At 39.7% G+C, this 24,955-nt stretch overlaps 2 protein-coding genes across 13 annotated transcripts in view; one reads left to right on the top strand and one right to left on the bottom strand.

The window, feature by feature from the left end:
• The first annotated feature begins 436 nt into the window (after positions 1–436).
• TTLL2 (tubulin tyrosine ligase like 2) lies at positions 437–24,696 on the top strand. 10 transcript variants are annotated; one of them, XM_070733850.1, is made up of 4 exons: positions 438–726; positions 1,188–1,346; positions 5,780–5,817; positions 10,879–12,925. In XM_070733850.1, the coding sequence occupies exon 4, from the start codon at positions 11,070–11,072 to the stop codon at positions 12,525–12,527; it is 1,458 nt and encodes a 485-aa protein (XP_070589951.1). In that variant the 5' UTR covers positions 438–726; positions 1,188–1,346; positions 5,780–5,817; positions 10,879–11,069; the 3' UTR covers positions 12,528–12,925. The 10 variants fall into 10 exon arrangements, 5 of the variants coding, with proteins under 5 accessions (XP_070589946.1, XP_070589951.1, XP_070589949.1 ...); XM_070733848.1 differs by having other exon boundaries at positions 497–726; positions 1,188–1,359; XR_011557452.1 differs by lacking the exon at positions 10,879–12,925 and adding an exon at positions 24,287–24,696 and having other exon boundaries at positions 639–726.
• The window catches only part of LOC139157263 (centromere protein J-like), a 37,333-nt gene continuing 26,735 nt past the window's right edge, over positions 14,358–24,955 (bottom strand). For all 3 annotated transcript variants that reach the window (XM_070733842.1, XM_070733843.1, XM_070733844.1), the window contains 4 exons: positions 23,898–24,038; positions 20,054–20,138; positions 16,825–16,945; positions 14,358–16,011 (listed from right to left, as the gene is read on the bottom strand). In XM_070733842.1, coding sequence (XP_070589943.1) covers positions 15,825–16,011; positions 16,825–16,945; positions 20,054–20,138; positions 23,898–24,038 — 534 coding nt within the window. In that variant the 3' untranslated portion in view covers positions 14,358–15,824. The remainder of the gene's footprint in view (positions 16,012–16,824; positions 16,946–20,053; positions 20,139–23,897; positions 24,039–24,955) is intronic.

The raw sequence follows: 24,955 nt of genomic DNA, 5'->3' as shown, positions 1-24,955 counted from the left end.
AGGACTGCCGTATTGTTCCAGCTTATCCTTTCTACAATGTAAACATATTTCAAAAATTAACAAAGGATGCAGGTTTTGAATCTATCTGGTGCAGAACGTTAGCACCCACCCCTCTCCTTGAAGAATGAAATATTCTAGGAAATATTTTAAAAAGCAGAATATTATATTTCCCTGGGTGTCAAATGGAGAAACGTGTTTTTTTGAGGCAGGAAGAAAAGGAGAAAATGCTTCTAGGTATTTAATGGCTGAAAAATATCTCTGCTCCAAGCTACTCTTGTTTCCACTCTTGTTAAGAAAACTTAACTGATGAACTTTGCATGGGTCCAGCAAGAACAACAGCTGACAAAGACATTGGTCATCTAAGATCTCTCTGATCCTGTTAGAGACAGGGAAGTAAATGCACTAAAGAAAAGAAAGGGTAGCTGAAGGTTTTTGTGATGAGGGCAGTACTTGTGTTCATAGGATCTGTTTCACATTGCTAGGCAACTGTTCAAATCTTTGTGACTTATTTGCTCCATGAAAGATCCAGGTAAGAGAAGCAGCTACTAATGCTTATTTCGATAGCTTCTGAATTTTCACCTGAACCTTAAAAAGTCAGCCAAAGTAGAGATGCAAATTTAAATGATGCCTTTTTCCTGAACCAATGGGTTGTGCTGAAGACCATGAGGATAATTGCTATACCCCAAGAGCACCGGCACTGTCATCCAAACTCACCCAAGAGGAAAGGTATGTGAAGTTTCAATTCCCAAATAAGTACAGATCTTAGCCAGTGAAGGGCTGCAAAAAATTTTACTACCACACTGTGGGTGTGGCTTATTTTGTGGGTGTGGTTTGCCAGCCACGTGACCAGGTGGGAGTGGTTTGACGATCATGCCATCAGGGGGTAGCTTAAAGGTCATGTGACTGGCTTAAAGGTGGCCAACTTGACGTCACTCACATCAAGGGTTTGGGTTAGGGTTAGGGTGCCTGGCCTCTCCTCGCCTCAGAGATAGTTTCCCTTACTATTACTGAACATCCAAAATATACTATTTAATTCTATGTATATATACCATATGTATACATACATATTATACACAACCACACAAAAATATACATTATCTACTATATACACACTATATATATATACACACACAAACACACACAGCTCTTCTAAAATTATACACATTCAACCTCATTTACTGTGATAGGAAAAACATACCCAGAGCCCAGAAGGAAAAGAAAGAAGGAAAGAAATTCAAAATTTTTCTACCAGTTCTGCATACCTGACCGTACCTATAGGAGCCTATCACTGATCTTAGCTCACTTCCAGAAGAAAAACTGAGTTGGGAGCAGCAGGAATTAAATGGGTAAGAGAGTGAGGTGGGTTTTTTTGGTTTTTTAAAATTATTATTATTGTTGTTGTTATTGTTATTGTTGTTGTTATTATTATTATTATTATTATTTATTAGATTTGTATGCCGCTTTTAAGCTTTGCACTTGAGCTTCCTTTTTCCTGTGCAAGAACATAATGTCCTATTGGCTTTTGTCAGATTCCCACAGGGTGATATAGGGGTTATAACTGGATCTACAGGCAAAAGAGGAAATGCAAATCCTAGATGTTTGAGTTTATCTGGTCAGCCTCTGGCGTATTGTTTATCTGAGCTCCCAGGTGACGTTTGGACTGTTCTGGGATGGTGCCATGAAGGGTCTTGTGTTCCGAAAAGGTGTTGGGCAATTCCTATTGTGGCTTAATGGCTTTGTCCTGTTTTGGATCTTGAGTGAGGGGGCTGGTTCTAATCCTAGCATTCTGCATTTGTTTAGATTTTGCTGCAGGGAGTTTCAAAACTTCCTGTCTTGAATGGATTACCAAATCTGCATTTTAAAAAAATTCTGCTTGGGGGGCAGACTGGAGCTGCTTCCTGCCTCTAAAACAAAAACATGTTTCTCCATTAGGGAAATATAATATTCTGCCTTTTTAATATTTCCTAAAATATTTCATTCTCCAGAGGGTGGGGTGCTGCCTTTCTACAACAACAAAGGAATTAAAACTGCAGCTTATCTTAAAGTTTACAGCTAATAAACAACTGTTTCAAATGCTAGTTACCACAACATTAACAATTCTGCATTACAGTATAGTACAGTGATGGTGAACCTTTTTTTCCTTGGGTGCTGAAAGAGCATGAGTGCGCGCTGTCGCACATGCGTGAATGTCCACACCCATAATTCAATGCCTAAGGAGGGTGAAAACAGCTCCCCCCCCGGAGGCCCTCTGTAGGCTGGAAATGGCCTGTTTTCCAACTTCTGGTGGGACCAGTAGGCTCATGTTTTGCCCTTCTCAGGCTCCAAAGGCTTCCCTGGACCCAGAGAGGGTAAAATCGCCTTCCCCCATCACACCGGAGGCTCTCTGGAAGCCAAAAACACCCTCCCAGAGCCTTTGTGCAAGCCAAAAATGAGCTGGCTGGTACACACATGCATGTCGAAGCTGAACTAGGGCAATGGCTCACATGTCAGCAGATATGGCTCCGCCTGCCAATTGTGGCACCCATGCCATAGGTTCGCCATCACTGGTATAGTAATAGCACTTAAGACTTACATACCACTTCACAGTGCTTTACAGCCCTTCTAAGCAGTTCTCTAAGCCCTCTCTAAGCAGCTCCAAGTCCACAGAGAGGGTTGGCATATAAATCTAATAAATTAAATTAAAATTACAGAGTCAGCATATTGCCCCCAACAACTGGGGTCCTCATTTTACTGATCTTGGAAGGATGGAAGGCTGAGTCATCCTTCAGCTGGTCAGGATTGAGGGAATCGACCACTTGGCAATGTGAGCAGAGTTAGAGTGCAATACTACATTTTAACCACTGCTCCACCACAGCTCTTCTTTAAGTATAGTTGCTTAATTAAATGCAAAGAGAACCACAAGGAAAACAAATGTGCAACAGATATTTTGATTTCATTTGTTGCCATTTTTGTTCATATCTCTGTGGGAATCAAATATGACATAGTGTTTGCTGCCCATTCTACACACGCAGTAGCAGGTTCCTACCGGTACAGTTGCCATCATACCGGTAGCAAAAATTAAGCTGTGCACACAGCTCCGCACAGGGGTGGGCAGCAGGCAGGACGGAGTAGAGCACAGTTCCACCAGCGGAAATGAAAGTGTGTGTGCCGCTCCAGCTGATCAGCGGCTTTCACTTCCTGGATTACTGGTCTCAGCTCAGCTCTCCTTTTTTTCCCTGCTGCTGCTGCGTCTGTGCTCCTTGCTTTTTTCCTCTTTCCTCCTTCCTGGCCTCGGACGAGCTTCCATCTCTCCTGCCTGGCTCCCCTTCTAGCCTCACCCGGCCACCTCCCACCTGAGGTGCAAGCAGAAGGCATGGGTGGAAGCGGCACTGGCAGCATTTATGCTTCTGGAAGTGCCCATTCGCCCAGCTACCCAGCCTGAGGCAGGGGGCGACCCAGGAAGGAGAGCATGGGAAACACGAAGCAAATTGTCACCACACTGGTAAGGTTGTAAGTCGAGGACTTAACAGTTCACTTTAATGATGATGATCGTTCAAGCCACTCCCACCTGATCACATGGCCGACAAGCCACTCCTACCCAGTCACATGACCATTAAGCCACACCCACAAAATAAGCCCCACCCACAGTGTGGCAGTAAAAATTTTGGTTGCCCATTACTGGTTCCGCGTCTCTGAGGTGTGTGCACACATCCGAGCCAGATTTAACTTCCACGCTTGCGCAGGAAGCAAAATCTCATGAGGGAATGCGTGGTAGTGCAAGATTTTGGCAAACTTTTTGCTTCTGCGCATGCGTGGAAGGAAAAATAATCAGCAAAATTACACACACACGTCCCCTCACAAGATTTTGCTTCTTGCGCATACGCAGGAGCAAAATTTCACTTGGACACACACATGCTAGAGATATGCACAGTGTGCACCAGGAATGGCAGGAGCAGCAACCCCCACCTGTACACAAGTGTGTGTCAGAAACAGATAATGGAGATTTGGCCACCACCCAGTGAGTGATATTGCGATATCACTGAATATTCTGCTGAGGAGAACAAAAGAACAAGGAAACAGAATGTTGGAATGGGCAACCTGAACCACATCATAGGTTTCTATGGTGATTGGGAACTTGTAAACAATACATTCAAAAGGTGGATTTTCCTCAAAAGGTGGGCAATTAGAATGGAAGGAAGGAAGCTTCAAATTGGCATGAGATGGTCAAGATGACACTCTGGGAAAAGGACACCAGCCACAGAAAAGATAAAATTTGCACAGCTATGGAGGAAATATGGTTTGCAATGTTTTCTTATAGATATTTGTCTCCTGGCTAAAATGCTGATACTTAGCCATCGAATAATTTCTTAGAAAATGGAATAGATAGATAGATAGATAGATAGATAGATAGATAGATAGATAGATAGATAGATAGAGAGAGAGAGAGAGAGAGAGAGAGAGAGACAGAGACAGAGACAGAGACAGAGACAGAGACAGAGACAGAGACAGAGAGACAGAGAGAGAAAGATAGATAGATAGATAGATAGATAGATAGAGAAAGAAAGAAAGAAAGACAGACAGACAGACAGAAAGAAAGAAAGAAAGAAAGAAAGAAAGAAAGAAAGAAAGAAAGGATAAGAAAGATCTGGTTGTCACTGAGATGATGATGATGATGATGATGATTATTATTATTATTATTATTATTATTATTATTATTATTATTAATTAGATTTGTATGCCGCCCTTCTCCGAAAACTCGAGGTGACTCACAGAATAAATGTGTCCAATCTTTATGGTCATCTATCTATCTATCTCTATCTATCTATCTATCTATCTATCTAATCCGTTTTCTAAGAAAACTATGTTCTTGTTGTTGATGGTGATGGTAGAGTTTATCAGAGAAATATAACTTAACCTGCTTCCTTCCCCTGCAGTGACATTGATTTCACTACAGAAACTATTAGATGAAAAAAAGGTTTAAGGGTAAAAGTTTCACAGTGATGAAGAAAAACATTCCAATAAGGATCAATAAAGAAGTCAGCAGCCCTGTAATGAAATGGTCATTTCATCTCCTGCTGTCATTAAACGAGGTCATGGCACGACAAGTAAAAGACAATATTTTCCCCCCATGGAATTTACCATCTAAATTTATATGGAGAAGATCAGGAAAGGACAAAGCAAAACAAGACTTAGTTCAAGTGAAAGCATTAATGATCAGCATAGAGCATTTTGCAACCACATTGTCAGAACTACCAATGCGATGTGGGAAATCCAGAACAAAAATATAAGAAACATGAATGCCAAACTCTGCTTACTGGCCCCAGTGAGGTTTTTTTTTAAAATCACCTTGTCCTCAGCAATTGAAGCAGGTTGATCTAGTAACCTCAAATGGATTTAAGTGAATTCCAAAGAGTGGAGTAATTGCTAACTAATTTCTACTCTCTCTTGAATTGCAAGGTTATTTATGAACTTTCATTAAGTGTATAATGATTTTTGTAGTATTGTTGTTTGTGGAGAAAATCTATCCATGTCCTTAGGAGCTGAAAACTCTTTTATGGCATATAATCAGTCAATTAGTTATTGCTGTTAATAAAGTTGTTTTTCTTTTTAACGATTTGATGTTTGCTACCTTCGAAGCAGAGATATACAGTAATAGAGATATATCTTTACTAGATATAAAGCTCTTTCAGTCCCTATAAGCTGCCAGGTCATTCCCATTTACTAGGCTGATCTGAATATTTTACACATTTTTTTCCTATCAGATATTGACAGATAATCATTTACTTTTACATATTTATAGTAATGAAAATCCTGCTGAACCAAGAAGCCCAAGGAAAGGTACTTTTGATTTCTTTAGTTTTAACGTTTCATTTCTGTCAAACAAATTTGACACAAATACACATAACAAACGAGTTATGCCTTTAGGCAAAGCATCTGTTTTGAATCTAATGTAGATAGGCAGGTAGCCCTCAGTTAACAATACTAATTGAGATGAGCAAATGTCATTAAGCAGCATGGTCATGAAGTATGATGTCACTGCAGCTTCAGTTGTGGGTTGTTAGGTGAATCTCATGAGCGGCTAGACCAGGGCTGTCAAACTCCCATCCAGTCACGTGCTGGCCACACCTACAATTGGTTTAGCGAACAGGAGAAAACTCCCGATACGTCACATATCGCCGCCGTTACAATGTTTAAGTTTAAATGAATTTGTATGCCGCCCTTCTCTGGGGACTCGGAGCGGCTCACGCCACATAATAAAACAGTAGAAAAACAATCCAATTAGTAACGTAAACAATTGTTAAAAAATTCTAATTTTAAAACTTCAATTAACAATTCATACAACAGTCACACTAGGAAACATTCATTGGCCAGGGGGAAGATCTAATAACCCCACACCTGGTGACAGAGATGAGTTTTTAAACTCTTTCGGAAGGCAAGGAGGGTGAGGGCAGTGTGAATCTCTGGGGGGAGTTGATTCCAGAGGGCTGGGGCCCCCACAGAGAAGGCTCTTCTCCTAGGTCCCGCCAGCCAACATTGTTTGGTTGACAGGACCCTAAGGAGACCAACTCTGTGGGACCTCACCGGTCGCTGGGATTCGTGTGGCAGAAGGCGGTCTCGGAGATAATCTGGTCTAGTCAATGTGAGTTTGACACCCCTGGGTTAGACAAAATGTCATTGGCAAGTTCTTGCTGTCTTCATTGATTTTGGTGTTGGAAGCGAAAAGTCACAAATGGTGTTTGCATGACTGCAGGACATTGCGAATTTTGTATTGGTTGTGGTGCTGTTGCTATGTCAAGGACTGGCCATAATTCTCCTCAGTCAGCACTGTTGTAACTCCAAACAGTACCTAAAGGAATGGTGGTCAAGCAAGGACTACTTATATAGTAGCAAGAAAACTGGCCTAGATACCATGCATATAAATTAACTTATTTTAGCTGAGCAGAGTCATCATGCGCTAACGTAGCTGTGGCAGATATGATGGAAAGATACCAGTCAGCCTGCTGACACATTACCTTGAAGCTCCAATTCTAGGCTTATTTAGAAATTCTTACAAATATGAACTCAGTTGAATATACATGCGATTTGAGTAAATATGCAAGGATCAATTGCAAGCACTTTAAACCATGGGAATAGAATAGAATAGAATTCTTTATTGGCCAAGTGTGATTGGACACACAAGGAATTTGTCTTTGGTGCATATGCTCTCAGTGTATGTACATAAAAGAAAAGATACATTTGTCAAGAATCACTTAATGATTGTCATAGGGTACAGATAGGCAATCAGGAAACAATCAATATTAATATAAATTGTAAGGATACAAGCAACAAGTTACAGTCATAAAGTCATAAGTGTGAGGAGATGGGTGATAGGAGCGATGAGAAGACTAATAGTAATAGTATTGCAGTCTTAATGAATAGTTTGACAGTGGTGAGGGAATTATTTGTTTAGCAGAGTGATAGTGTTTGGGGGGAAACTATTCTTGTGTCTAGTGCTCTATAGGATTGTTTTGAGGATAGGAGTTGAAACAATTTATGACCAAGATGCAAGGGGTCAGTAAATATTTTCATAGCCCTCTTTTTGAATCGTGCAGTATACAGGTCCCCAATGGAAGGCAGGTTGGCAGTACTGTAATGGTTTTTTCTGCAGTTCTGATTATCCTCTGAAGTCTGTTTCTGTCTTGTTGGGTTGCAGAACCAAATCAGACAATTATAGAGATGTAGATGACAGACTCAGTAATTCCTCTGTAGAATTGTATCAGCAGCTTCTTGGCCACTTTGAGTTTTTTGAGTTGACGAAGAAAGAATTCTTTGTTGGGCTTTTTTGATGACGTTTTTGATGTTAGATGACCCTTTTAGGTCATGAGATATGATAGAACCTAGAAATTTGAAGTTCTCTACTGTTGATCCTGTGTTGTCTAGTATTGTAAAAGGTGGTAGAATGGGCAGGTTTCTCCTAAAGTCTTCCACCATTTCTACATTAGAATGTCCAGTTCCAGATTGTTCCGGTTGCACAACAAGGCTAGTTGTTCAATCTCCCATCTGTATGTGGTTTCATCGTTGTCTCAAATGAGACCAATCACTGTTGTATCAGCTGCAAACTTCAGTAGCCTAACTGGTGTATCATTTGAGATGTAGTCATTGGTATATATAGAGAAAAGAAGTGGTGAGAGCACACAGCCTGGGGGCGGTGCCCTGTGCTGTGCTAATTGTATTCCAAGAGCAAATGTAAAAGCTGGTAGAGATGTTTGTTTTGCTACACCTACAGTAGGTGCTGCACATATTCTAACAACCAGGAATACTACTAGAATAGTTTAATAATAGAATATTTATTGATGTATCTTTAGAGGTCTTAAGCATAAAACATATCAGGAAAGACTTAATGAACTCAATCTGTATAATCTGGAGGACAGAAGGAAAAGGGGGGACATGATCGAAACATTTAAATATGTCAAAGGATTAAATAAGGTTCAGGAGGGAAGTGTTTTTAATAGGAAAGTGAACACAAGAACAAGGGGACACAATCTGAAGTTAGTTGGGGGAAAGATCAAAAGCAACATGAGAAAATATTATTTTACTGAAAGAGTAGTAGATCCTTGGAACAAACTTCCAGCAGATGTGGTTGGTAAATCCACAGTAACTGAATTTAAACATGCCTGGGATAAACATAGATCCATCCTAAGATAAAATACAAAAAATAGTATAAGGGCAGACTAGATGGATCATGAGGTCTTTTTCTGCCGTCAGTCTTCTATGTTTCTAGAGCAAACATCACACTTTGGATAATATCACTGAATGTAACAGTTAGATTATAGCAATACAGTGTTCCCTCAATTTCCGCGGGGGATGCGTTCCGAGACCGCCCGCGAAAGTCGAATTTCCGCGAAGTAGAGATGCGGAAGTAAATACACCATTTTTGGCTATGGACCGTATCACAAGCCATCCCTTAACACTTTAAACTCCTAAATTACCATTTCCCATTCCCTTAACAACCATTTACTCATCATTATTACTGGTACTCACCATTGAATAATGATCCTGATATTTATAAACATAATTATTTATTAACAATAATTTTTGTTGTTATTTATTTGCAAAAATTATTAGTGTGGCAATGACCTATGATGTCATCGGATGGAAAAAACCGTGGTATAGGAAAAAATCCACGAAGTATTTTTTAATTAATATTTTTTGAAAAAACGTCGTATAGGCTATCCGCGAAGTTCGAACCCACGAAAATTGAGGGAACACTATAGATAGAAATAAATCTTCCATAATTAGCAGATTCTCAATTTGACCTCAGCAGAAAACTATTTAAAGTATTAGACAGATCAGATCTTTATGCCAGCCAAGATGAAGCTACTTTACCCAGCTTGTTGCTTTCTGTCAACAGAAGAAGCCAGATTCTCTGGAGTTTTAAATTTTGGTTTTCTGACTTTCATTTGGCTTTGCATGTGCTACCGAAAGGGAATTGATGTGCTTATTGACATGTTCAGCATTCATGCCCAGGAAAAAATTAGTTCTCAATGTAGATGACCCAAAATGCCAGTAAATTCATCTGGGAATTATGGACATGGAATCAAATTTATAAATTTATAGGACAAAAGGTTGGGAAATTATGGCCAAAAAAAATATTGCTTTTAAGGAACTAGTAGGATAGTTCATTAGTTCATTAGTTCATTTGTAGGAACCATTATTTGAAATATGGCAATAGTATTTAGTTAAGAAAAGTGTTCATTCTCTAAACAATGATATAGGTACAAGTAGTCCTCATTTAATAAGCAACCGTTTAGCAACTATCTGAAATTACAAGAGTATTGAAAAGGTAACTATACCACAGGCCCGCACACTTACAACTGCTATGGTGTACGCACGATTTCATGATCTGGTCAGCAGTAGAATCAAAATTGCAGCCATGCGGTGTCTCATTGAAGAATCATGTTGCTTAGCAATGGAATTGTCAGTCCAAATTGTGATCACTAAGCGAGGACTACCTGTTTATCAGTGTGAAGCATGGAATTACAAACTTGCTGAAGACAATCAAAGCTTATGATTCAGGCTCTTAAATCAAACGTTATTGTGATTTTTCATGGTTGCTGGTCATGATAGGCATATGATAATCAGGGATGAGTTCCACTTTCCTTCGCCACCGGTTTGCATTGCAATGACTATATTGAATGCTAACTATATATTAAAATGTTGGACAAGATATTCTTTTCATTTCAATTAATAAAGCTCTTACATTGTAACAACAGTAAGATATTTAGACTTGCATTTGGCACAGACAGCTAGGAGAGGAATCTGAAGAAGTAACCTAATTTATAAATACTGTATGTCTGTTTCAATTATCCAATTAAAACTGGTTAGGCTGGAAAAAAGATCAGACTGTAAGAACAAAACATAGACTTAAGTTGCTCAGAATTTGTTCTGGTTTCACAGCCCTTATTCCCAAAGAAGATTATCAAATTGTTTTCTATATTGCCACTTAAATGTTAAAGATACAGGTTATTTTTATACTGTTTGGATTTTCTTTTAGTCCTCAAATTATTTATTTTATTTTATTTATTTATTTTTGTCAAGTATGTATTGGTAGTACACATAGATATAACACTGTTTATATACATGATATGGGTACTAATAAGAGGGAAACATGAGGATAGGTACGGTAGGCACGCTGGTGCACTTATGTACGCCCCTTACTGACCTCTTAGGAATCGGGGGAGGTCAACAGTCTAAGGGTAAAGTTTTGGGGGTTTGGTGACGAAACCACAGACTCAGGTAATGAGTTCCTAGAAAATATGAGCTAGCAATAGATAGCAATAGCATTTCTTTCATATCATCATTCACGTCAATTGAATGATTTTTTTTCTGCCCTACTATCTGCCCCTATTAATTTTTTAGGAAATAAGAGTTTCTCAACAGCAAAACAAGGTGAACCTGGAGGCACCAGCAAGCCACTAGTGTTCCGGCTCCAGGCTAGTGTACCTTCACTAGTTCGTGAAATTTTATTGGAACGTGGCTGGATTGAATATGATGAGCATGAGCAAGATCATGAGGACTGGAACTTGTACTGGAGGAATTGCCATTTCCGGATGACAGAACATCAGAGCATCAAACCATGGCAGAGGCTCAATCACTATCCAGAAACCATCAGAATCACTCGGAAAGATTATTTGGCAAGACATCTGAAACGCATGAAGGGAATCTATGGAACCACCCTTTATGAGTTCAGTCCAGTGGCTTTCATCATGCCCAATGATTATATAAAATTTATAACTGAGTACTCCAAGGAGAGGCAAATACCAGGAAAAAAGCTGAGTTACTGGATCTGCAAACCAGTTGATAGGTCTCGCGGGAGAGGCATCCTCATTTTTCAAGACATTAAGGATTTTGTTTATGACTGCATGGTAATTGTGCAAAAGTATATCAGTAACCCATTGCTTATTTCTGGATACAAATGGGACCTCCGTATTTATGTTTGCGTTACAAGCTTTTACCCCCTTACAATTTATATATACGAAGAAGGACTGGTGAGGTTTGCAACAGAGAAGTTTGACCTTAGCTCCCTTGACAACATTTACGCTCATTTGACAAACACAAGCATCAACAAGTTTGGACCATCATACAGAAAGGACAAAGATGTCATTGGCTCTGGATGCAAATGGACTTTTAGCAGATTCCGGACCTATTTACGGAGCTGCGGTTTTGATGACCTGCTCCTGTGCAAAAGGATCAACCATATAGTCATTCTAACTTTGTTGGCCATCACCACTTCAGTACCATTCACTTCCAACTGCTTTGAGCTCTTTGGGTTTGACATTTTGGTCGATGAGAAAATGAAACCCTGGCTTTTAGAAGTAAACCACAGCCCAGGCCTGCGTTTAGACTGTGCCAGTGATGTCAGCGTCAAAAGGAAGCTGCTCCATGACATTGTCGACTTGCTGAACTACAAGGAAGTTGACTCTCTAAGAAAAAGCAGAGGGACCAATCGGAGGATTTCGTGCTTCAGCCGCTCACAATATATGCTGACAAGCCAGTCAGAGATCCCAGTGGATTTCTTGGCTTGTGGGAAAGGAACCAAATCAGCAACAACTTCCCCTTCTCCATCTTGTTTGCAGATCAATAAAAGAGCACCCACCTATGGCAGAACAGTTAGTGCATACCCTCGGAAAACGTTGACTTCGCAATTACGTGAAAAGATGCACAAGCCCCAAGCATCTATCCAATTGAAGCCATTGTCCACAAGCAGACCGATGTTAAGAACTAGTCACTCGCTATGTGAATCTGTACAGTCCTCACATTGGTTTAACTCACTAGAGTTCTACACCCATAAGACAACTATTCCTCCTTATTTTCTCTCCGATAAAGACAGACGGCCATTCCCCCGTGTAGGTGACTTTATTCTTATATTTCCTTTCAATGAGGCAGCACTTGAAGCGTCGAAGAACGGAATGAATGTCAAAAGTGTAATACAGGAAATCCATAAATTAATGTGTAAGGAATCACAATCAGAATATCAAAAAATAAACAAAGCTTTAATTAACCAGTAGACAAATGGTTTGAGCAATTCTATACTCTTTTTTGATGAAAGAACCTGAAAGCTGATGACAAAACTATAATGTGTACAATTCCTATATTAGACTTCCTCAACGGTGCCCACCAGGGGTGCCAGACCAAGGCCTATCTTTCTCAGACAATAAAATCAGTAGAATCCAACTTATCTAGCAGGAGGGAAATTTTGGAATTCTCTCCTATACACTTCCAAATTTTCTTCCTTTTTTCTTCCTTTAAAACAATTCTCTTCTCAATATAAGTGCAAATGTTGGGAAATTTGCAATGATCTCCTTCAAAATAGTATATTTCTACAAATAATGGAAAGAAAAGAGATAAAATATAAACCAATTTATTCAGATTACAGCATTTGAATCAGTAAAACAGTATAAACAAATAATGTGTTGGTTGTACTAGTGTATCATTGTTTAATTGTAAAAAGTCTTTTGGACACTTTTAATTTGCATTCAAATTTAGCATCAAAAATACAAAAGTGAAAATAGAAGGTCAAATAGCTTGTTTCCCATGAACATGTCAAAAATACAGAAGTCTTTCCTGTGGTCTAACATAGACATACTATCCACATAGTCATCCTGTCACTAAGGACCCACACAAGATACAAACACAAGATGTGACACCAGGTAAGCCTTTCCAAACTCAGCACTTTTTATATGACTTGGACTACAAACCACCAATTCTTAGCCACACAAACAGAGATAATACACATTATATTCTAACACTTTTAAAAATCACCAACTTGGGAAAAATTAATACCAGGGAAAGAAATAAAAAGACAGTTGAGTGACAGGGAGACTGGGACACAGAACTCCTGTAATTTACACATCTTAGTACCTGAATTTATTCACAGAGCTGAGTGTTAAGTGAATCATGACGTTATTAGGCGAGTTCAACTTCCCCCATTGACTTTGGTCATCAGAAGCTGGTTGGGAAATGGCAATTGCAAATGGCAATTGAAAGACCCAGGGATGCTACAAGCACCCAAAGTTTGATCACGCGGCTGTGGGGAATCCTATGACAGTCATAAGTGCAAGGAGGGGCTGTAAACTCCCTTTATTTAGTGCCATTTATCTTTGAACGGTTGCTATACAAATGGTTGTAAGTCAAGGATGGCTTTTACCTTCCTGTTGCATACAAACAGCCTTTTCATTCAGCAACTACTTGATTGGTGTGTGCAGTCAATTCCACCCACTACTAGCCCAGGGATGGGTTCCACTTACCTTCGCCACTGGTTCACACCACAATGTTTCATGTTTGCGTTCTCCCAATGGAATTTCATTTCTGTTGGGATTCAGCCCAAAACACAGCTGAGGATCTGATCAGCTGTGCTTCGGGTAAATAAATAAATGACTATTATTCTGGGGGCGGGCAGGAGGGCTCTATTTGAAGCAGGGAAAGCAGAGAAGTCATCCAAAAACCTAAAATTCTGCTAAAAATTCTGGAAAAAATAGATGGCGGCGCTGACAGACCAGCACTGGCCAAACCGTATCTGTGACATCATTATCATGTCACTCGCGGGTCGCTAACCATTAAGGTGATCTGGTCTGAACCAGGAGGAACCCGCCCCTGTACTAGCCCTTCTAGCTCCAGGAATATCTATTGCTGCCTTTTCAAAAGGTGCCCAAGCTCCCTGGCTGAAAGATATATTTTCCAGCCTAGTTGCACACAACAATATAGTATGAATTTTAGCTTGATCTCATTATGATTTGTAAATCACTGTTTATCGCTTGGCATGTTGGGAGAATCCAGTCAGTTATGACAAATTCAACAAACCCTGGCTTATCAAATAATGACTCAGCTAATCACAGAAATCTCAAAACCCAGATCCTGGGAAGGTAATTTTATTTTGCCACATACAAAAGGCTACAGATGAGTACAAGCATTCAAACTTGCATGATAAAAATGATGATGCAAATGAGAAAAGATTTGCAATACCTTCACCCAAATAGCTTATGTATTTCCATCAGGCCTCTGGATGCAGTTATGTGTGATGATGTTAATGTATCTGTGTCACATTTCTGATATCACCACAATATGTTCCACATGCTAGAGGTCATTGTGACTGATTAATTAGAATATACTGGGGTTTTTTTTTGCTTTTAACTACCATGTAACCCCTTGCATTGGAGTGGACTTGGGTCAACTGACTGGAGCAGAGCATTTGAAACTGGATGCCCTTCCTTATATCATTGCAGAGTTCACATCAGAGTTATTATGCCCAAAGAAAGAAATATCGCTACCTAGGATCAAACTCACAGCCACAAGATTGTGAAGGGAGAGCTCTACCTCTAGGGCAGTGTTTCCCAACCTTGGCAACTTGGAGATATCTGGACTTCAACTCCCAGAATTCACCAGCCAGCATTCACTGGCTGGGAATTCTGGGAGTTGAAGTCTAAATATCTTCAAGTTGCCACGGTTGGGAAACACTGCTCTAGGGCACCATTCCACTGCATTTAGAATGTTCCATATTACAGTGGTACATACAAACACCTCTAATTATGAACTTTTCTAAATAAGAACCAGGTGTTCAAGGTCTTTTGCCTCTTCTCAAGAACTATTTTCCACTTACAAACCCAAGCCTCGAAACTGTAACTGGAAAAGGCAGGAAAAAGCCTCTGTGGGGCCTCTCTAGGAATCTCCTGGGAGGAAACAGGGCTGGAAAAGGTGGGCAGAAGCCTCTTTGAGGCCTTTCTAGGAATCTCCTGGGAGGAAACAGGGCCGGAAAAGGCAGGGAGAAGCCTCTGTGGGGCCTCTCTAGGAATCTCCTGGGAGGAAACAGGGCCTCCACCCTCCTTGTGATTTCCCCAATTGCACGCATTATTTGCTTTTACATTGATTCCTATGGGGAAAATTACTTCTTCTTACAAACTTTTCTACTTACGAACCTTGTCACAGAACGAATTAAGTTCGTAAGTAGAAGTACCACTGTACTTGCATGATTTTAGAGTTATAGAGGTTCTTAATTCTTCCTCACAACTCCTCACAGCTCAAACAAAAGCTAATAAGATCTGCAGGTTTTCGCCATGATTCCAGAATTCCTTTCCACTTCAGGCGGATGGGAACAGCCATTTTTTACACCAATCTTTTCAAAAATAAATTCATATTGAATTTATGTGGTTTCTTTTTTAAAAAAAAATGCTAATTATGCCACCGTTTATATTAATTTGCAGCAATCTGCATTCTATCTGTATTGCTTGCAGTTTGAATTTTAACACTGGCAGAAGGCTTTTGGAAAAACTGCAATTGGCCTTTGGAAGGCCACCATTTAGGGGACTGAGTCATTCGTCTAGCATAAGCACTTCCTTGTCATTCTGCATTTGGACCTCTTCACCAATGTTCTTCATTTCCCACTGGTCATTAGCGTACATGGTCTTTATAGTACCATCAGGGTACTCTCTTCTTTTTGACCCAGCAGTTTGGATCTCCTTTTGCCCATTACGAAAGTGGATCGTTTTATCTCCGTTTCTGTAAAGAAGTAAATAATATGTCCTCAAAGTAATATCTTCAAAACAAAATGGCTTCAAAGCACTTAAGAGTCAAAGCACTTTCCCAGTCCAAAGACAAGGAATTTTAAGCATCTTTTATAAGTTTAGTAAGGCAGCCAATAAGCCAGATGGCTATCACACAAAAATACTTTATTTAACAAAAATTAACTAGGGTTCCTCAGAAAAAAATGTTACAGAAACAAAGCACAAGTTAAAATCAAGAATGGCTTATAAATGAATTGTAAATCAATTTATGACTGATCTCTTAGTGACGGTTTGAAGTTACATCAAATTCTTTCACAAAACTACTTACGACACCATTTTGAAATTCTGATATCGTCTCCCTGAGATCACGTGATTGCATTTTGGGCATTCAGCAATCAGCCTGCATTTACAAGCCATTTGCAGAGCCCTTATTATCACATGGCTGTGATTTACAACGTTGTTGCCAGAAAGCACCATTTGCTTTCAATTTCCAGCAAAAAAATAACCACATAACAATGGATTTGCTTACCAATGAATGTCCACATTAATTTCTCAACCACCACAAAAAAAAGTCATAAAATTGGATCCAGTTATGCGGTGACCCACTTTATGACCAGTCAGGATTTACATCTGCAATTGAGGGGGGCTCAGTTACAGTCATACATTGAGGATTTTCTATAGTTTGGTCTAGACAGGATTCGCAAATCTTGCAGCAAATCTGGTCTCTTCCTGACAAAGAAACGGATACGTTGACTTAAATCAGTACCATTGTCTTCTGTGTCCAATCTATATCTCTGTAATTACTTACTTTTCTACTTTAACCACTGTGCCGTCTGGGAAAATGGTCTCCTCAAAACCTCCACCATAACGACGTTTCACAGTCTGGTTCGAAAAGATGATCTCTTCAGTACCATCAGGATGATATTTTTCTGTTAAGAAGGGCATAATTCAAAATTCCTTGTAAGTCAAATTGCCCCTAGTGTCCTAGTATGAAACAGAGGTGGGTTCCTCCCGGTTTGGACCAATTCACCCAAATGGGTAGCAACCCGCTAGTGATGTCATGATGATGTCATGGAACTAGTTCGGTCGGTGCTGGTCCATAGAGGCAGCTATGGTTTTAAAAAAAATATACAGTGGTACCTCGGTACTCGAACGCTTCCTTTCTCGTACATTTCGGATAACGAACAAAATTTTCGGCAAAAATTTGCTTCGGTATCTGAACAAAAATTCAGATACCGAACAGCCAGAGAAAATTTTGTTCATTATCCGAAATGTAATCCCGGCAGCTTCAGGGGGGCTGAGGAGCTCTCTAAGAGCTCCAAGCTGCAGGAAGGGTGGGGGCTGCTGGAATTTTGGCAGCTTCTGGGGGCTCCTTTCCTCATTGCTTCCTCTTATTACCTGTAAGCAGCTTCAAAAACTTTCTCCTTCCCTGTGGCTCCAACACGCGGCGATTTCCCTTCCAGTAGCAAGAGCGCCGGGAACGTCACGTGGTGAAGGGAAGCCAATGGAGCCATCTCAGCAATTGCTGCAGCTCCAGCAGCTTCCCTTCATTACGTGACTTCCCGGCGCTCTTGCTACTAGAAGGGAAATCACCGCGTGTTGGAGCCACAGGGAAGGAGAAAGTTTTTGAAGCTGCTTACAGGTAATAAAAGGAAGCAATGAGGAAAGGAGCCCCCAGAAGCTGCCAAGATTTCAGCAGCCCCCACCCTTCCTGCAGCTTGGAGCTCTTAGAGAGCTCCTCAGCCCCCCTGAAGCTGCCGGGATGGCAGCTTCTGGGGGCTCCTTTCCTCATTGCTTCCAGCAGCCCCCACCTTTCCTGCAGCTTGGAGTAGCAAATTTATTTATCCCATTGGAAATAAAGAAAATAGATTTAATTGGTTCCCAGCGAGTTAACAGGGGCTGGGAACCAATTAAATCCATTTCCATTATTTCCTATGGGATAAATAAATTCGGTACTCGACCAAATCGGTTCTCGACCACACTTCTGAAACGAATTGTGGTCGAGTACCGAGGTACCACTGTATATCGGAATTTTTTTCCCCGAATTCTTTTTTTGAATTTTCTTTTGAATTTTTTTCTGTTTTTTTTTCCTTCTGTGCATGTGCAAAAGCCAAGTTTTTGGCACTGCGCATGCAGTTGCCATCTTGTTTTCAGCTTTTTGGGCGCCAAATTGTTTTTTTTAATTCCCGGAGGGGTTTTTTTCTTCTGCACATGTGCAGAAGCTGAGTTTGTGGCAATGCAATTGCTATCTTGTTTTCAGCTTTTTTTAAAAAAAATTATATTTTTCCACTCTGCATAGACATGTCCACGAGGCTATGCCATGTGGGAGGAAGCGAACCGATAGCAAAGTAAGTTAGAACCCACCCCTGGTATGAATGTATTATGAATAAAATACATACACATAGCCATTATATATACTGTACTGATCTAACAATAGCAGGCAACAAAAGTTTCCCTATGCAGGAATGGTAGCCTGTTTGAATTCTAACCCTGATGAGGCTTCAGCTCCCTAGTTAAGGGAAGGTAGTTTACATATATTGTTTTCCAAACAGAAAACAGATGAGTAGAATATGTACCAAAAAAAATCATTGCTGTATTGTAGTAGCAAGCTATTATATATAATGCATGTATTGCATGTAAAACGCAATTCTCCACTGTAAAAAAAATACAACCCAATATTATTTCACAATCACACTCCTTAAAATTGTTCCTTCCAAGTCTAAAGCTACCACACAAGCTCTAATAACTAGTAACGTCAGATGTCAAAAGAAGTTCCCTTAATTAAATCAAGAAAAGTTCAAGAACGATATTACAGTATATCTTACTTTGCAATTATGACAATATGCATAAATGCTGCATGTTGCAGTTTTGCAGATAAATGAATATTCATACAAAAAGAAGCAATCTGCCGCCTGACAGAAATGTCAGTTTCTGGCATAATGCCTTTTTTACTTCGCTATAAAATAACATGGAAAAAATATCTGTGTGTGCGTGTGTGCCTGCGTATATACACACACCTACATTAGATGAGGGCTCTAACACTGGAGGCTTTTAATAAGAGATTGGACAATCATTCGTCTTGAATGTTATAGAGTTTTCTGCTTGAGCAGGGAGTTGGATTGAAGACCGCCAATGTCCCTTCCAACTCTGTTATTTGTTAGACATGTTTCTATTAAAAATATAAGGACTTATAAATGTGCTTTCTTTTTCTGGAGACAAAGAGTAAATTTCTACTAATTCTAATACACAAATCACTAAAGATTGATCATGGAAACTCTAATCTTATTCCATACAGACTTGTCTGCTTTGCAGTTGTGACAAGGTGCATAAATAATCATTTACTTCAAACAAAAGAAATAATGTACCACCTCGCAAAAATGTCAGTTTCTGCCATAATATCATAAGTTTTACTTTCCTGCAGAAAATCTCTATCTATCTATCTATCTATCTATCTATCTATCTATCTATCTATCTATCTATTAGATATCTATTACCTATTTAATATCTAGATATTAAATTTCCTTTTATTTAATATCTATCTTTATGAGATGTTTCTGTTTAAAAATAATAAGTGATCATTTGAAAATTTCTGCTGATTCTAATACAGCAAGCATACCACTATGGATTGATAATACAATTTTTTTAAATGTCCTAAATCTCCTGCTCCAGACAGATCTGTCTATTGTGAACCACCACAGGAATTTCTACTGAAGGGCAATAAGGAAGTTAATATATGAAAATATGTTACCTTTATTAATATATGTGTTTCATGGTCTGCACATGTATTCAGGGTCTATTTTGGTGGCCATTTCATAAGGAGAGTGGTACAAAAGGATGTTACTTTTAATATGAAGTTATATTGCTACTCCTATCAACTATATATGTGTTGAATTGAAGTACATTTTCAATGGCCAAAGTAGTTTAGGATCATGTAAGATGTAGTCCAACATATCTGATTAGGAAAGACTAGTGTATTATCTACCACCTAACATTGCCGAATAAGTTGGTTTAAACCTTAATATGCCAACATTACTTACCAATCTGATCATTTGGAAACTGTAGCACCTCCAAGCCATCTGGATAAATAGTCCTGCTTGTCTGTGCATCTGCATAGTAATAAATCTGAAAAAGAGGGAACAAATCTTGGTTGCTTACCATCTCTTCCCCCAGATATCATCTAAATACAACATTTCCTTTTATTTAATATCTTTGTGACAAAAGTAATACAAAGTAATTAGTAAATAAAAATAATTTAATATCTTTGTGACAAAAGTAATAAAAGCTAGCTGCATTACTTGCATGGCAAGTTTCTTTCCAGTGTGAGGGGTCCTTGGTACTCCCTGAGCTTGTTTGTTTTTTTTGCAACTGTTTGAAATAAATGATAATGAGTTACTCTTTTATAAAAGTATTTAATGTACTAATAAGCTTTATATATTTTATATATCTATGATGGCAAACCTATGGCACATGGGCCAGAGATGGAATGTGGAGCCATATATAAAGCACTCAAAGCATTGACCTATGTCAGTTCCAAAAACCCACCTCTGCCATCAGGCATGGGGGAACTGAGATAACTTCCCCAGGCCTATATTGTTTCTGTATGGTATGTTGTGTGCATGTTTTTTAAATTATGGGTTTTTAGTTTTAATTATTAGATTTGTATTGTACATTGTTTTTTCTATTACTGTTGTGAGCCGCCCCGAATCTACGGAGTGGGGTGGCATACAAATTTAATAAATAAATAAATAAACACACATGTGCATGCTGTCCAGCTGATTTTCAGCATTCTGGAGGCCGAGGGAGGCTGTTTTCGCCCTCCCCAGGCTTTAGGAAAGCCTGTAGATGGTGAAAAATGATATAATGGGCCTACCGTAAATTCAAAAACGAACTTCCATTTGGGCTGTTTTTCACCCTCCCCAGGCTTCAGGAAAGCTCCTGAAGCCTGGGGAAGGTGAAAAATGGCCCAATGACTCAATCAGAAGTCTGGAGACTTCATTGAGGTCTGCATGCATATGGGGAGGGGGGAAGCAAGTGTGTGTGTTCGCATGTGCGTATGCATGGTGGAGGGCATTGCATTATGGGTGTGGGCAGGGGAGGGCAGCAGGCAGGATGGGGTGGAACACAGTTCCACCAGTGGAAATAAAGCTGTGTGCCCAGCTCCAGCTGACTATCCCCTCCCCTTCCATCCTCCTCCTCTTCCTCGGAAAGCGGCAGGGAGACCAGCACTGGTAGGAGTTGCAGGGGGCCCATTTCCTCCCCCCTCTTTTCTCAACAGTTGATCGGCACCCATTTGCCTAGCTACACAGCCTGAGACAGGGGGGTGACCCAAGAAGGAGAGCGCGGGAAACACAAACCAAATTGTCACCTCAGAGAGCAACACTGGTGAGGTTGTAAGTCAAGGATTTAACAGTTCACTTGAACTATGGTCATCGTTCAAGCCACTCCCACCTGGTCACATGGTCGGCAAGCCACTCCTACCCAGTCACGTGACCATCAAGCCATACCCACAAAATAAGCCACACCCACAGTGTAGCAGTAAAAAGTTTGGCTGCCCATTACTGGGTGTGGGTCAGGGGTGGGCCTACTGCCTGGATGGGGGGAAATGCAGTGGGGTAGAAAAAATGGGGCTCCACCCCAGAGCACCCAATTTGCACTGAAAAATGTTGAAAGAGAATGCAGGGCGTCCTGCATAAGCCACACCCACAGTGTGGTAGTAAAAATTTTGGTAGCCCTTCACTGGTGTGGGCATACTCATAATACCATTTTGGCATCCAAGCAAAAAAAGTTTTGCCATCACTATTATTTTATAAGCTATAACATTCTTTTCTGTTACAAATTAACCCAGGACGTATTCAGTAAAACAGTAAAATGGGATGACTTGTGACAAATCCTCCTGTAAAACAAGAACACACCCAAGGCCAGGCAACAGGAACATCCATGGCCAGGCTACAATTCAGTTAGATAAGAACATCCAGCCAGGGTGAAGCTACCAGTGGGCAAGATAAGGTATCTGCTGCTATGGAGAAATTGTCATGCTGACCCTTTAGAGTACAGAATAACTTAAGAAGTAACTTAGCGGAATAAAGGGGTGTGGGGAGGTCCTCTTTGGCGTGGCGTGCATTGTGTGGAGGGTATAAAATGTATGGATTGTAGAATGTGCTTTGCTCTCCTTGTACTCAATCCACTTGGGAAGAGACCTGGAGGCCGCCTTTGCAAATGCTTTTTCTTTGACATAAGCCTTTGAATTGTGAACCAGACTTGTCTTTTGAATTGTGAGAATTAAAATAATTGGGTCCCATATCTCACACGTTTCATTATCCAAACTAGGTAACATCATCAGTGCTAGGATTCAATGAAATTAATAGAAACATAGAAACATAGAAATCTGACGGCAGAAAAAGACCTCATGGTCCATCTAGTCTGCCCTTATACTATTTTCTGTATTTTATCTTAGGATGGATATATGTTTATCCCAGGCATGTTTAAATTCAGTGACTGTGGATTTATCTACCACGTCTGCTGGAAGTTTGTTCCAAGGATCTACTACTCTTTCAGTAAAATAATATTTTCTCATGTTGCTTTTGATCTTTCCCCCAACTAACTTCAGATTGTGTCCCCTTGTTCTTGTGTTCACTTTCCTATTAAAAACACTTCCCTCCTGGACCTTATTTAACCCTTTAACATATTTAAATGTTTCTATCATGTCCCCCCTTTTCCTTCTGTCCTCCAGACTATATAGATTGAGTTCTGCCTGTGTATGTTCATCTTTAATCTAAAGTGTATTAGTCTTTCCTGATACGTTTTATGCTTAAGACCTTCCACCATTCTTGTAGCCCGTCTTTGGACCCGTTCAATTTTTGTCAATATCTTTTTGTAGGTGAGGTCTCCAGAACTGAGCACAGTATTCCAAATGTGGTCTCACCAGCGCTCTATATAAGGGGATCACAATCTCCCTCTTCCTGCTTGTTATACCTCTAGCTATGCAGCCAAGCATCCTGCTTGCTTTCCCTACCGCCTGACTGCACTGTTCACCCATTTTGAGACTGTCAGAAATCACTACCCCTAAATCCTTTTCTTCTGAAGTTTTTGCTAACACAGAACTGCTAATACTAAATAAAATGTAATGAAATGTAATGAAATGTCTGCAAGAAAAGAAGTAAGCTATTCTATTCTAAATATTCTCCTTTATAAATACATCAGTATGTTTAGCAGTGGGGGAGGAGGAAGAGAAGAAACCACTATGTTTTTCAATTCAAGTACTTTGCATGCATATTCAAACATAACATACAATATTAATACAGCAGCTGACCCCAGTATTTCTCAGCAGTCTAATCCAAATGCAGCTGCTAAAATTATTTCTTTGTATATAATAACATCCCTCAAGAATATTTTCCCAGCCTCAGGCCCTCCAGACTGTCTGCAACTAGGGCTGATGTCTGCAATTCCATTTTTAAATATATCTTCAGGCACTCTGGGAAGACGGAAGGTTTGTGCAGCAAAGAGGACCCGGAGGTTGAGTTAAGGCTAGAAGCAGATCTCTGGATTTGTTGAAGAAAAAATCAGCAGGGATTTCCTATTATTGGGTTCTACCTGGTGTGGGCCACACTGCATACCGGTAGTAAAATGGGAGACGTACACGCAGTTTCAGGTCGCCGGCATGTGGATGTGTGCATCCCAGCGAGATTTTGTTTCTGCGCAACGCACACGCACGCAAGAGATTTTGGTGATTTTTTGCTTGTGCACATGCATATTTTGCTGCAACAAACTGACATGGCCTCCCATTTACCTCCTTTTTTCCCTCAAGATTAATCATTCAGAATTCAGAAGTCTATTTCTAAAACTATAGCTTTAAAGCGGAAAGATAGAAACAAACATACTCACCACTGTCTGATCTGCTAAGATCTTTTTGATATCGCCATTGTAAAAAGTAACCGTAGCTGTCTTTTTATCAGTACTTATTTCCATCTTTGTACCATTGGGGTACGTAGTAATTCTGCGTCCATCGATGAACAGCTGTTTCACCTTTGAAGCAAAGACCAGATGTTTGAGAATATACATGCATCCTTTCTTGTATGGACAGCCACAACGTAACAAACATCACTCTTCAAAGATCATGTTTCCACTAGAAAGTAGTGTCTGTGTCTCTTGAAAACAAATGTGGATGTTAAATAGTTCTACCTAAGTGCTGGAAAAAGCAATCTAGGATAGGTTCATCTCTTTATTCACATGTACATAAGTTCATTTGTAAATTCTCTTTCATTCATTTACAGGATTTCTATGCTGCAATTACCCTGACAAAACTTTACAGAAAGGCCAAGAAGGTATCCTTCTCTATTTGTATCGCCCATTTCCAACATTCCTCTATCATTTTCCTTTCTATTAAAAAAAAATTGTCCAGGAGGAAAATAAAATGTAACTCTTGTGCTAGGTCTTGTGACTGGCAAAACAGAAACCCTCCATCTGAAAGCTGACACAGTAATGGCCCATTTTCTTTTTATAATAACTTTTTATGGTTTTTTTAATTGTTATGTTTTAACCTCAGTTAACTGTTTGACTTCTTTTACTGTTTTGTATTTATTCTTATTGTACTTTTACCGCTGTTGTAAGCCACCCTGAGTCCTTCAAGATTGGGTGGCACAGAAGTCAAAAAGATAAATAAATAAAATAAATAAATTTAATGTTGTGCTACCTACATCTATTCTCAAAGTTGTTGTTTTTTAATGCACTATATAATATGACAGCAGGAAACAACTAGAATTCTGCTCAAACTGGGATAGTGGGGGGTTTTTAGCCCTACCTTTTAAAAAAATATATCAAATAATATCGGAACTCTTTTTAGACATATTTTACATGTTTTTGTAATTTATAAGCCACCCAACTCCCAGAGATTCTTGTGAGAAGGGAAGCTAGGTGGCTTACCTGCTCAAGGATCTTTGCTC

Source organism: Erythrolamprus reginae, chromosome 1 (genome assembly GCF_031021105.1).
Source record: "Erythrolamprus reginae isolate rEryReg1 chromosome 1, rEryReg1.hap1, whole genome shotgun sequence".
NCBI lineage: Eukaryota > Metazoa > Chordata > Lepidosauria > Squamata > Dipsadidae > Erythrolamprus > Erythrolamprus reginae.
The sequence above is the reverse complement of the archived record's forward strand: the minus strand, read 5'-3'. Positions and strand labels throughout refer to the sequence as shown.